The 14,669-nt window shown below is 42.1% G+C and overlaps 1 protein-coding gene across 21 annotated transcripts in view; it reads right to left on the bottom strand.

The window, feature by feature from the left end:
• Positions 1-14,669, bottom strand: part of NRCAM (neuronal cell adhesion molecule) — a 139,960-nt gene that overhangs the window by 54,706 nt on the left and 70,585 nt on the right. For 19 of the 21 annotated variants that reach the window (XR_008332595.1, XM_053407274.1, XM_053407273.1 and 16 more), the window contains 7 exons: positions 13,266-13,471; positions 12,077-12,199; positions 10,021-10,191; positions 9,435-9,491; positions 6,649-6,760; positions 2,586-2,770; positions 1,057-1,188 (listed from right to left, as the gene is read on the bottom strand). Coding sequence is in view for 20 of the 21 variants with exons in the window: in XM_053407274.1 (XP_053263249.1) it covers positions 1,057-1,188; positions 2,586-2,770; positions 6,649-6,760; positions 9,435-9,491; positions 10,021-10,191; positions 12,077-12,199; positions 13,266-13,471 (986 nt within the window). In the remaining variant the exon portion in view is untranslated. The remainder of the gene's footprint in view (positions 1-1,056; positions 1,189-2,585; positions 2,771-6,648; positions 6,761-9,434; positions 9,492-10,020; positions 10,192-12,076; positions 12,200-13,265; positions 13,472-14,669) is intronic. The other 2 variants (XM_053407284.1, XM_053407285.1) reach the window with 1 other exon arrangement.

The raw sequence follows: 14,669 nt of genomic DNA, 5'->3' as shown, positions 1-14,669 counted from the left end.
GCCACCTCATCCAGAGTTCCTGAATGATGTTGTTGCTTAGAAACTTGAAAGGGAAAGGAATGGTATCTTCAGAAGGGATATTAATGGCAACCTACTTCAGTAGAGCGAAGGAACCTGTGCCACTTGGGGAAGGGAAATTCAGCCGCAACTGAAAGCACCCCTCTGCCTGGCCAACCATTCTCAACTTTAGAACTTGCTGCCACCTGATAATGAGGAATTCTTTCTACAAGGCAGCCAGTTATCAATCAGCCTAAAAACTTCCCTGGGGTTTTTTCTGCAAAGGTAGGGTAGTTTATTGCTCCTTGTCGTGGGAGTGTTAAAAACTAGGCTGCAACAGGTTTATGAAATGAAATCTAAAGTTTACCAAGACAAAAATAAGGAGTTCTTCTAGGAAAAGGCATTGCATGAGAAAGTTACTGAAAGACAACATATTCCCAGTCAAGCAAAAGAACAAACAAATGGCTAAATGCAATCCTCCTTTGCAGTCTCTAAATACATTCCCTAAGGTTACAAACTTACATTCTTCTATTGTACTCCATAGAATTCCAGTATGTCCCCCTTGCTAATTTGATGTCTCCAGAGTCACATTTTGAAGTGCTTGCCCCAAAGGCAGTCCTCCAAGGAATAGCCTCTGGCTACCTGCCCCCTCCACAACATGGGCTCTGCCCAGCAGATTGCAGGTGACAGGAAATTTTGGTTTGTTTTTTTATTTCAGACAAGCCTTCTCTCACATACTCAGATAACTCTCCCACCTTCTCTTTTGAGCTAGTTAACGCTAGAGTTATAGAGTTAACCATATAATCTCCAAACAAACAAACAAGCAAAATTTGTATCCCCATATAATACACAACTGTCTATAAAAGCAGAGTCCATGCATACAACCCATATAAACAAAGTCCAAGTCTTTATTCCTTGTTTATTTCCCTCTCTCCTTCCTTTCCCCTAAATGGAAGCCGAATCCTGCAAAGCTTTGGGGCTTTCACCTCTCCTGGAACAGAGACACCAGTTAAAAACTTTGCATCACATTGTTCTGAAGAGAGTAAAAACAGATCTTACTTGCAATAGGAACTCCATTCGATAACCAGCTTATACTGGGTTTGGGTTTGCCATTAGCTCTGCAAATCAAGGAACCACTTTCTCCAGGAGACAATACAAGGTTTGTGGGCTCTCTTATCCAGTAAGGTGCAGCTGAATTTAAAGAGAACAAAACAACCATCTGTATATCTTTTATTGTGTGTGTGTGTGTGTGTGTGTGTGTGTGTGTGGTGGCATACAATATTACACAGATTGACTCAAATAGTTATGGTGGAAAAATTCTGGCTGTCTAGGGAACAAAGTTGATAGAATGTTTGCAGTGCACATCCTGAGAGAGAGGGGAACATTGTCTATTTGGATGGGATAATTAAAACTTGCAGAGAACCTACAAACAAAAGTTTTTGGAGTATTTTGTTAAGAGTACTGTAGCCCAAAAAGAAATCAGAAGGAGTAGAAAAGCCAAGAGTCAAGGAGCCCAGAGCAAAGGTAGCTGATGGAATTTAGGGACAGCAACATGAGGAAAGGGTAGATGAAGCAAATACATTAAGATCAGGAAGGAGGTCTGAATGTCACATTGAAGTCAGCTAATCAGTAAAATCTTCACTTGCAGACTTCTTGTAACAAGTCTATTGGGCTGCATATTGCATATAATATCTTTATTCCACATTATATATTAACAAAGTACAGTATTTGATTGTATTCAGGGAAGTGCTGGTGAAATGGGGATGGGTTGGCAGAAGGTAATTTTCTCTGCCACCTCCAGAAAGCCCCTTCTGAGGATTGAGGTACCCTCTCTGAAAGGGGTAGGCTATGGCAGATGAATCTTCTGCTAATCCCCTCCCAACCATGAATATCTGCATCCAAGTCATTTTGTTATTCATTTACTTAAATAGATGTGTTAGTTGCTTTTCAAAATGCTTTTTTTTCAAAGGCAGCATACAGTATACAATAAAATCAGTTAAAATATATTATGCAATATTAAAACAATAATAATGAGGTAGGACAACAAGGGCCTCGGCAGAACTCTGAGAGAAAAATCCCCCAGAATATTTAAGAAAGATTCTGGATCTATCAGGCTCTGAGAGGATTGTCCTCTACACATGCTGGGGCAACAAGTTGTCCAAAGATCAGACTGAATCAGGTACCATCTGCTCCACTACCCATTTGTCCTCATTGTACTGATTTTGGCAGACTTGAAATTCTGCTGAAGGAGAATTTTGGGTGATTAGACCTGAGACTGATCAGAATCTGCCTCAATTTATCCAGCGGATTCCAAAATGTCTTTAGGATATACAAGACATTTTCAGTGTGCTGGGAGGGCTTTACCACACTGTGTGAGGTCTATGGCATTACAGTATTGGCCACCATGAAGTGCTGTAAACATACCTAGCAAGGTATAGTTAATACACCATAGTATATTTCTCATTTCGACATGTGGATGGGTTTCAGTGTAGAAATCTAGTTCAGACAAACCTTTCATGTAGTAAAACCCATCTGATGCCACCCCTCTGAACTAAAAAATTTACATGTTATGTTAAGAAAAGTTTTACCTTTGACAGTGACTGTTATAACATGGTGAGCAGAACCCAAAAGATTTGATGCAATGCATTTATATTTTCCAGAGTCAGCTTCAGAAATGTCTATTATTTTCAGGGTTTTATGAAAATTATCCAAAAAAGTTCTGTTGGCAGGAAGCTCACCGCCTTCTTTAATCCAGCGAATAAGTGGCGTAGGTCTGATGAAAAACAAACAAAGCAACAGCAGTTGAGTTTAAAGTGATTGGCAGAAGGAGCACAATATTCCAACTCTCATGTGCTAACAGAATTCTGTGCTAACAGAGTTCCCTTCAAATTTCCACAGTGGGCTTTAGGTTGCTATGGACAGATAGGTAACCAGCAAATTTTACAGATACAGCCAAAAATAATACGTAACTTGAAAAAGAAAAAGACTAACTCATTCTTGGTAGATGGACAATGGAAAAAAGAGGTAGAGATAAGCAGAATATGTACATTTAGAATATCTCATTTATAAAAGGCTGACATTTAGGATCCTTGCACTACAATTCACTACATGTCACTGGTACAAAAGGAAAACAAATTTGTTAAATATTTGCTGAGCACAGCCCATACTGATAGGGCAGGAAAGGAATGAGAGAAAGAGTGAATACTACAAGCGAATGACAGTTGTAGGAGGTAAATAAATAATAATAATAATAATAATAATAATAATAATAATAATAATAATAATAAAAATTTTTATTTATATCCCGCCCTCCCCAGCCGATGCCGGGTTCAGGGCGGCTAACAACAATAAAACAGTACAAAAGTACAGCATAAACAACACTCTAAAATCATTCATTATAAAATTAATTAATTCAAGCCACTGGCAGCCATTGGGCCAGAGCTCCGTGAAGATTTCTGAGGGAGGGAGTCAGGCTGTGCCTTGGCCAAAGGCCTGGTGGAACAGCTCTGTCTTGCAGGCCCTGTGGAAAGATGTCAAGTCCCGCAGGGCCCTGGTCTCTTGTGACAGAGTGTTCCACCAGATCGGAGCCACAGCCGAAAAAGCCCTGGCTCTAGTTGAGGCCAGCCTAACTTCTCTGTGGCCTGGGACCTTCAAGATGTTTTTATTTGAAGACCGTAAGTTTCTCTGTGGGGCATACCAGGAGAGGTGGTCCCGTAGGTACGAGGGTCCTAGGCCGTATAGGGCTTTAAAGGTTAAAACCAGCACCTTAAACCTGATCCTGTACTCCACTGGGAGCCAGTGCAGCTGGTATAGCACCGGGTGAATGTGATCTCGCAGCGAATACCTCATAAGGAGTCTCGCTGCAGCATTCTGCACCCGCTGGAGTTTCTGGGTCAGTCTCAAGGGCAGCCCCACGTAGAGTGAGTTACAATAATCCAGTCTGGAGGTGACCGTCGCGTGGATCACAGTGGCTAGGTCAGGGCGAGAGAGGTAAGGAGCCAACTGCTTAGCTTGGCGGAGATGGAAAAATGCCGCCTTTGTTATAGCTGCAATCTGTGCCTCCATGGAAAGGGAGGTGTCGAAGATTACACCCAAACTCTTAATGGACGGTGCTGGCACTAATTGCGCCCCCGCAAGAGATGGGAGTTGCCCCCCCAATCCCATATCGCCCCATCCCAGCCACAGGACCTCTGTCTTCGAAGGATTTAGCTTCAACCGGCTCCCACGTAACCATCCAGCCACAGCTTCCAAACATCTGGTCAGTGTGTCTGGGGCCGAGTCAGGATGGCCATCCATCAACAGATAGAGTTGGGTGTCATCGGCATACTGATGGCAACCCAGCCCAAAACTCCGAACAAGCTGTGCGAGGGGGCGCATAAAGATGTTGAAAAGCATCGGGGAGAGTATCGCACCCTGAGGTACTCCACACACCAAGGAGTGGCGCGATGACAATTCCCCCCCAAGCGCCACCCTCTGTCCCCGACCAGAGAGAAACGAGCGCAGCCATTGAAAGACTGTGCCCTGAATCCCCACGTCGGCAAGGCGGTGGTCCAGAAGTTCGTGATTGACCATGTCGAAAGCTGCTGACACATCTAGAAGAATCAGCAGCCCCAACCCGCCTCGATCCAGCTGTCTACGAAGATCATCTGTTAGGGCAACCAGAGCCGTCTCGGTCCCATTACCAGCGCGGAAGCCGGACTGGAATGGATCCAGAGCCGATGTTTCATCCAGAAACCCACCAAGCTGTTCAGCAACCGCTCTCTCAATCACCTTACCCAGGAACGGAAGATTCGAAACCGGGCGGTAATTTGATAGATCTAAAGCATCTAATGATGTTTTCTTTAAGAGCGGGCGCACCACTGCCTCCTTCAGTTCCCCTGGGAATGTCCCTGTGCCAAGGGACAAATTGATGATATCCCCCAGGAGGGCCCGCACCTCGTCTGGACACGCTCTAATCAGCCAAGACGGGCACGGGTCGAGAGGACAGGTGGTGGGCTTTCCAGCTCGGAGGAGTCTGTCCACATCGGCTGGGGATATCCGGTCAAAGTGGTCCAATACTGGACCCGAGGACAGTCAAGGGGCCTCCAGTTCCTTTATTGTATCCAAATTGGCAGGGAGGTCATGGCGGAGCAACAAGACCTTCTCCGCAAAAAAGCTCGCAAATGCCTCACAGCTGTGTGTCAAATTATTATTTAAATTTGGCTGTCCCTCAAGGGACATTAAAGACCTGATTATACTAAATAATTGCGCTGGGTGAGAGCTAGCGGATGCAATGGAGGCCGAGAAGTAAGACTTCTTAGCAGCCTTCACCGCCATCTCGTAGGTTTTCATAAAAGCTCTATAAGATGTTCTTGAGGCTCCGTCACGGGCACCCCGCCATACTCGCTCTAGCCGTGTGAGGTCCCGCTTCATTTTCCGGAGCTCCTCGGTAAACCAGGGAGCCCGGTTTCTGTGGGGTCGCAGAGGGCGCTTAGGTGCGATCTCATCGATGGCTGCCAGGAGCTGGGTATTCCAGCCCTCAACAAGCTCAGTCAATGAGTCGCCAGGGGGAGCAAGGTCCCGCAAGGCTTGGCGGAATCTATCAGGGTCCATCAGCCTCTGCGGGCGAGCCCAAATCGGCTCGCCACCTAAGCAGGGTGGGGGTGGAAAGTCAATCCTGGCTTTCAGAGCGTAGTGATCAGACCATGGCACCTTCATCGAAGGAGACATGATCACATCTATACCTACGCCAAAGATCAAATCTAGCGTGTGACCTGCTTGATGTGTGGGGCCCGAAACAAACTGGGAGAGCCCTAGTGTCGCCATGGAAGACACCAGGTCCAGAGCCTGTGAGGAGGGAGTGGCATCAGCATGGATGTTAAAGTCTCCCAATACCAATAGGTTAGGGAACTCCAAGGCCCAGCCGGCCTCCGCCTCCAATAGGCCTGACAGGGTGGCTGCTGGTGCGCTAGGTGGCCGGTGCACCAGCCAGACAGCCAAGCTCTCCTCGGAGTCCCACACTAGGCCAACACATTCAATGCCGGGGATCGATGGCGATGGTAGAGCCCTGAAAGGAAAATCTTCCCATATTAATAATGCCACCCTTCCCCCTCGGCCCACAGTCTGCGACTGGTGGAGGACGGAGAAACCCGGGGGCGCACCGGGTTTCTATAAAACCAGCGACCAGTGATCTATAAAAGCAAGCAAGTTATGGAATTATCTCCTGCGCTTGCCAAAGTGTTGTTTGCCAGGTGTTGGACCTTTGAACTGATGGGTTTTACCCCAGAGTCTCTGCTATGACCCTTGTGTTGTGGGAAGAGGAAGAATAAAAACCTTACTGCTGCTTGAATGTCTGATTTATGAAGACACACTCAAGACAACTTGGTAAATTAGAGCAAAGAAGTACAGTATTCCCTTATAGAGTCTCTGGAAATTCTGGGGAAAGTCTGTCTTCTATTGGTTGGACAAGGAAACAACAAATTGTGAAATAGCTGTGGGAAAGAGCAAGCATCTCAGCTGTCTCCCTTTCTCTGTGTGTGCACACTATCAAACTAATCAACAATCGAAATTTAAACATAATCATACTGCAAAAGGAAAACAGTGTAAAGATATAGAAGTGAGATGCGCTTAGCATTTCTGCATTTACGTTGCATGTTTCAAATGTCAACTCACAATCCTTCTGCAATGCACTCCAGCAAAAGGGTGTTTCCTCTTAGCTCTGTTTTGCTACTTGTACTTCCAGTGGGTAGCAGAAGAGTTGGGCGCCTTTCAGGAGATAACCTGTCTAAAAGAAAAGAAAGATCTATTTAGAAGTATTAATAATTTGAATGTAATTTCAAGGCTACAGTAAAACTAATCCTTTCCATAAATGCATGCTGTATCTAATACTGACCGTCAATACTGTAATTCATACAAACTGGGATTTTTTAACCCTTCTTGCTCTGCCTCGTTTAACTACTTTGCAAAACTCTGCCTTAAAATTTGGAAAATTCCTGTAAGGGGTAAGCATTTCACTTAGTAACTAAAATCTTTTGAAAGAAATCCACTCACCAAATAAATTAGTGCTTTATTTTTTTGACACTAAAGAATAACATAAGTTTCCCTGGGAACATCATTGTTGGTGAAATAACAAATTCTTAAATAAATAATAGTGCTGTGAAGAGCTACTGTAAGTGATCAGAGTTTTCCACTTGAAATGATGGGAGTAAATGATACGTTTTCTACTGAAATCTTTTCTGTTGGCTTAGAAGCTTATCTTGTGAATTCTATCCTTTTTATTACCATTTCTGTTTGAAATTCTTCTGGGAAATTAGTTAACATTCATCTGTGTAGATATGAGCAATATCTGGCTTACATTCAATGGGACTCCAAAAGGTTATAAGTAAACAGGAGTGGAATCAGGGTGTATCGTCATTGCAAATGAAAATGTTTTTAGGCAACTTTAACTGCTTTGGCTTTCCCAAAAGATCTTGGTCAAACTGCAGTTTGGTCCAGTGTTGAAAATTCTCTTAGAGATCCCCAACATACCATTTCTTCTCCCCAACCTTTTCACACACACCTGCACCTACCTATATCACAGAACTATGACCCTTACCATTCCCTGGGAACAGGAAATGACTATAAACTGGTTTAAGTTTGTAGTGTAGACAGGTCCAGGGAGACAGCGAGATCATAGAATAAGAAGTAAGCCATTAACTTTCAACACATAGCTTTCAGTCCAGATCACCAGGTTCTCCCATGTGTGCACTGACTATTCCCTGTTCTCTTCAATAGAACTCTGTGTGCTTAAAAGAGGTGCATGCATTGAATTTCCACTCTTATAATGGGGAAATCCTCAAGTGCACAAGGAGCCACTTCTTTCTCCACATGCTTTCAAATAACTTGCAAATAGGATACAAAGCAAAAATATTCGAATTAATTCTTATTTTATGAAAAAATGAAGGACAAGGTCCATCAGCCAGTTACCTACTAGCATGTACCAATTACATTTTCCTGACCTTTAAATACATCAGAGTATGACTCTCTAGGACTAAATTGTCCTTGAAGGGTAGCATGCTCAAACATGCAGCTCTTTCACCACCACCCTCCTTTTCACTCTACAGAAGCAGGATGCAACAGTAATGCACTCCTCAGCTCATCTTGGATCTGGGAGGTTCTCACATCCAAGCGATAAACAGCAGCAATACAGATGACCATGTCACTGCATAGATGTAGGCACTTATTTTGCTAATGCTTACTTTGGTTTGGATATAGCACCAATTGATTTGCTCTCGGCTTCTACTGGGGTGGGTGGAGAGGTTGTGGCACTTAGGGGAAAAGGGCTGCTGCTGCCTGCCTTGAATCTGAGCAATGGTAGGAGATGGTGGTACTTCACTTGCTTAAAGGTAAAGGTAAAGGTACCCCTGCCCGTACGGGCCAGTCTTGACAGACTCTAGGGTTGTGCGCTCATCTCACTCTATAGGCCGGGAGCGAGCGCTGTCCGCAGACACTTCCGGGTCACGTGGCCAGCGTGACGAAGCTACTCTGGCGAGCCAGAGCCGCACACGGAAATGCCGTTTACCTTCCCGCTAGTAAGCGGTCCCTATTTATCTACTTGCACCCGGGGGTGCTTTCGAACTGCTAGCGCTGGGACCGAGCAACGGGAGCGCACCCCGCCGCGGGGATTTGAACCGCCGACCATGTGATCAGCAAGTCCTAGGCGCTGAGGTTTTACCCACAGCGCCACCCACGTCCCTCTTCACTTGCTTAAGTGAGAATAAAAAAGGGAAATACATCAGCCACTAGAATTATATTATGCTGATGGACTGAGTCCCTGTAATATATGCCATTAGCCCTTGGAAAGTTTGTGTGAAGTGGATCATATATGCATCCTTGAGAAATTCAACAATGTGGTCAAATCCATAATCATAAAGCCATGTTTATAGTTGATAAGATTGCTACCTCTGTGAAGGATTGAAAATAAAAGAAAATAAAAAGAAAATAGCAAATGCACATTAGGGCATGGATGCTTCAAACATGCTAGACATGTATTCTTTCTAACACAGATGTATTAAGTGGTTAGCACTTTAACTGCATATTCAGTGAGATATTAAGCAGGATGAGCAACAGTTAATTGTTTATGGCTATAACACACGGTGTGTGCTACGGACTGGTCTCAGTGATAACGAATTATCAGCTAACATAAAGGGGAAAGTTATAGAGTGCATGAACATTAACAAGCCTGCTATATTGATTCATTTGCCAAAAGGGAAAAAAATCATGTTTGCATGCAAATGTTCTGCCATTACTTCTAAATTATAATCAATTAGAGCACTCATCCTGTGCCATTTATTTTATGGTCACCAGTAGATATAGATATTAGAATTGTAAGGGCAGTAAAGTTAAGCAGCTATGGAGTGGTTAGTTAACTAAATTCTACAATGAAAGGAGTAATGCAGGAGTGGATCTCTAAAACTCACCACCATAAAAATCAGAGTCACTCATATTAGCAGTTATAGTTTCATTCAATGAATCCACTGAAATAAATAGAATATCATGAAGAATGCAACCAGGAAGCAGTAAATATGGGCTTTAGAAGTTAATCTATCTATCTACTGAAGCTGATCAATTTGAACAGAAATAAACATTTATTTCATTGTAATATCCAGGTCTGCAATTGCTTTTGCATAAGACAGAAAATATTTGGTAATTGTCACACAGAAGCATCTGAGTGTGCAACATACAGAAAATCTTGTTACCAGGCTGTTTTCAAACTTAGGCTGTATTCCAGCAAACAGATTGTCTAAACTAGTATTGACTAGTTCAATGCAATTTAGGCACCCTAGGTACTTAACAGTACATATTTTTATTGCACCACATAATTTTACAAAGCTCTAGTAAAAATATACTGGAAGTCATTTTTAATGTTCTGAAGGTGTATTAATTTAAACCACGTGTTCTAAGAAAGGTACATTCCAGCAAGAAAAGTTTGTTATACACTTACGTAACATATACTTCTGTCAAATGTAATTTAGCTATACAATAGCTTACAAAATTCACACCTACCTGGTTCAACTTTTAAAGAAATGGGTTGCTTCTGTTGTATAGTTTGAGTGTGGTTAAATCTCGCATAGCATATGTAATCATCACGGCTATCTTCTGGCTTTACATTAGAAAAATAAAGGTCTCCATTTAGACTCTGGGAAACTCTATTATTTTGAGGCAGCTTTTGAAAAGCTGTAGGGAAGACAAGAAAAGAAATTGTGTCATTAAACAATGAAGGGCTACTTTAGGTACGTGAAGTAGACATTCTCCTGTTGCTGCCTGCCTCAGTGCCTCTGACAAAGATTCTAGTGTTTAGAAAGGTTCATATGAACCTGCCTTTCTAACGCCTGGGTCCCAATTCAGAGAGGGCTTTAAAGATTAAAATCAGCACTCTGAATTGCATGCTGAAACGAATTTAGAAGCCCTTGAAAATGGTTTAAAACTGGTGGATGTGCCCCCTGTGGGAGAAAAACCAGTCAGTTTCCATGTGTGAGCTAACTAATAAAGGAATGCCATTCTCTTATGTCCCTGAGAAAAATGTGAGAACCAGCATATTGGTGGAACAATTATATTTATTGCAATGTAAGAAGATCTCCGAATCAAGAGTGAATTAATAAGTGAGGGCAGGTGAGTGTATTTATTAAATAGAGGGGAGTGCCCCTCTTATCCCCTGTGCAAATCAGCCGCTGTACTCAGTGGCTTCCAAGCCAACAACTGGGTGTATTTCTGCTCCTCACACTAGATGAGCCTTAGGGTATAAGGACTGGGCATGTACACTATGGCCTCATGGCAGAATGTTTACCCAAGTGTACCTGCCCATCTTTTGCAAGCTTACAGCTATAAGCAATGACTCCCGGGTGCCCACAACCCTAATAATGCCTCAGGGTGGCATAGGATTATATCCTAATTTGCTTACCTGCCTGCACTAAACTCCAATGAGAGCAAAGTGACCAAATTCAACAGTAAACAATTGCCAGTCAAACCAGATTGTGTACTTGTTTAAAACAAGCCACTGCCAGATAGACTAGATTAACTAAATAAATAAGCGAACTCATGCCAATCGCATCTGATTCTTCTAGTTACACAAGCAAATAACAATGAGACCAGATTCATCCAACAGGGAAATGAAAATATTGCCAATCAGCTGAGTCACAAAATAAATGAGCAAGCAAACATTATGTAGTGTGAAGTTGGCCAAAAAGGGAAGGCATCATCCATGATTGATCACCTTGCCCACTTTTGGGAAATCGCTTTCAGAGTCTCCTTCGGGTAAGGAGGTAGAACAAATTCACCGCAACTAAGATCCACTCCACTGTGGATATTAAGTCTCCAAACGAGGTCATAAAACCAGATAAATCAATGTGAAATGGCTTTTTCCTGTCTTAAAAGTAGGACTATCATGTTCTTCCCCCCCATTCCAGATCACAACAGTAGGTATAGTCCCAGCCATAGTTCAAGAGACTATTCAACGTGTATTTACTTACTATAGTCATTTCTACTCTCTTCATACTGTTTTGCAAGGTCCATCTTTGTATCAGCCCAGCCCTCCCCTGTTTTGGCCTCTCACGACTTGTAGAAAAAGCATGTCTCAGAGATATTGAGGATGATTACCAAAATGTGGGTCATCTAGATAGGCTGTTCACAATGGTTGTGCAACTTTACTCACTGTCCCATCAAAGTGATGGGGAAAATGACATACTATGACCATGTATGAACACTATGTAATAATTTGCAACAGTATTACAGGCCAACCTATATGTCATGCTGATTCAAACCAACTACCTTGCTTTAAAAAGACAGTGGGACTGGCATATAACATCACAAGCAGAAAACTGCAACTTGAGTAGCATTATGATGTAATACAGAAATGTAGTGAACACAGCCATGTCCCATCACAAAGAGCTAACTTACAAACCTAACATGAAACACTTTCCTGTTATCATGGGATTGCAAGTCATGTAGACAGCATGATGAATTTGTCCCCCTTGCCACATGAAGGTGTTCTAATTGCAGCACAGATGGAATTACTGAAATAATTTAGTGTGAGAGATATTTATGTATTTTAAAATAAACTTACAGTTATCCATCCAAAATATTATAGGTGGTGGTAATCCAATAGGAGGCCTGCAGGGAAGTATTGCATATTGACCTTCAACTACTGTTTTGGGAACTAGTTTTTCTTTGGTCCATAAAGGAGATCCTGCAGAAAAAGGAGGAAATCAGTGTCACATGGCCTGGGCAGTGAAAACAACACAGGGATTTCAAGAAGCAAGAGAAAACAAAGCTTCATAAGACATAAACCCAATAATACATGAAATTTACAAATTTTGCATGAACATCTTTTTTTACAGTATTCTTAGGGGGAAAGTTGTAAGGAACTTTATGATGTGATTTAGCTATTTCAAGGAAAAAATTAATCTTCAAATGTTCAGCAACAGGAAGAGAAACTTGCACTTTCCTGAAATGTGCATAGGAAGTTCTCAGACTATGTAATGCTGGGTATCGTAGGAAAGCAAAGCAATTAAACACTAGGATAATGGACTCCTAATTACACATTACAGGAGTAGGTAGTTACAAAAATATAGATGAATGGGAGAGCAAATTAAGCATGCCATCTTCAGCACAGTTATATATCCTTACGTTTTATTGATTTCAATACTACTTTAGTATATGTAAAGTGAATCATATGTCGTTATGCAGCATTTTGAGGGATTTGCCTGCCATGCTAGAGTGAAATGAATTAGAATCATCTGTTTACCACCTCATCCTAAACTCTTAAGAGAACATATCTGAGATGAAGACATGACTGCTTAAGGAAACAAAATTCTAACGAGACTACTTCACTGATCTATATTCCAACCTCTTTGGTCTCATTTTTAAAAACGTGCATTTCAGCAATATGTAATTGCTAAATACATATAATAAGTACAAAATATTTTGTTCTAATTGTGATGCTTTATACAATACCCAGTTCTAAACATACTGGAAAAAGAAGGGAAATCTTGCGTGCTTAACTTACTAAGAAAAACTTTGGAGAAGATGGGTAGTTTTTCATGCAGTACAGTGCTAAACTATAATATCAAATATCATTACCTTCTAATAAGATTGCTTTGATGATTAAAAAGATGTCTTTTTTAAGAAAAGCAGAAAGAAAATAATGAAATATTTATTATAAGGGTTCCTGAGAAAGAAAATTAAGTAAATAAATATGCTGACAACAAGTAGTAAGAGCTTCAAGTTAAAGAAATTTCTAATATTCAACTTACTAGATGACCGTATAACAATATTATTGGAAATTGCTGCTCCAAGTTCATTTCTTGCTGTGCACTGATAAACTCCTTCATACGTTTCTGCCTTTCCTCCATTTTCGTCATTAATAATATTTATTATAAGGGTTCCTGAGTGAGGCTTCATTCTTACCCGTACATCTTTATCGATGTCAAAATGAGTTCCATTGCGTGTCCATGAGAAGCTATCAATTGGGGTGGAAAGTTGAAGAAGTTAGTTATTGGGAGGGGGGACATTTGCTATCAGATAATGTATAATCTTTAGTGTATAATGTGTACTTTCGGTGAAACAAAATGTTGACAATGTTAATAAATATCCAACTAGAAAATGTGAAAAATAAACAAGTGATACACCTATTCCAGACAAAGTGTTGCCCCAAAAGTGTTGTAGCAATTTTCATTACCTGCAATAACACTATGTCCACAGACCTCCACAGACTTCCAAAACCCTATGCCCAATGGATATCTGGATCACAGTTATGTTCTATAAGCTTTTCCTAGCCTCTGTTTAAGAGTAAAAGTCTACTAATACGGTATATGTGTAAAGATGCTATTTGTAAAACTTGTGTTTCTTCAAGTTGCATAAATAGTTGTGCCACCTTTTTAGAAAGTTCATCATCTTCTGTCTACAGCAGGTCTGCTAAATCTCATACTATCACATCTGACAGTATGACAGTATACATCTGACAAAAATAATGGGAATGCTTTCACCAAGCCTTGATGTTGCATAGTCAGCATGCTAAAGAATACTGAGTTCTCTGCTGAGGCCAGGATCAAGTCCTTACCCCATACAGCAGAAGGCAGCATTTTGGCTGTATTTCCTTCTGGTGGAAACTCACTGCTCCTCACGGAGATATATTCTGAAAATTTCCAAGCTTGATGAGGCCTTTGGGGCAACTTCAATGGCCGCTCACTGCATCCATGGGGGCAATGGTCGCAGCCTGTGATGGCTTGTGTATGCTCTTCTCAATAAGAACCTCTGCTCACTCAGAGATTTATACAGTTCTTTATTTTACATATGTACAGGCAGCACATTACAATCATGTGTCTGAATCCTTCAGTTCATGTGGGGAAGTTTCATGTGACGCCTTTCCCCCCTCCTCTTTAACTCTCCTCTCCAGACAGAACAGGCCGTGCTGGGGCTCTGCTTCAGCATCGGAGAGCCTTTCCGCCTCCTGGCTCTCTCCCCCTTCCCCATCCATCACTTCCTGCCCACCTCTCTCTGAATGTTCCTCCTCTTCCCCAGCATTCTCTGGCAGTCCCATGACACAGCCCCTTCGCACTCTGCCTTCGTCCCCAGCAACCAGGCCATGCTTGCTCGCTGGCCTCTTCTGAGTGAATTCCCCTTTGACAGCAGTATGGGGGAGGTGTCATCCTCTAGGT

Source organism: Podarcis raffonei, chromosome 10, assembly GCF_027172205.1.
Source record: "Podarcis raffonei isolate rPodRaf1 chromosome 10, rPodRaf1.pri, whole genome shotgun sequence".
Lineage (NCBI taxonomy): Eukaryota > Metazoa > Chordata > Lepidosauria > Squamata > Lacertidae > Podarcis > Podarcis raffonei.
This window is presented reverse-complemented; position numbering and strand designations above follow the sequence as displayed.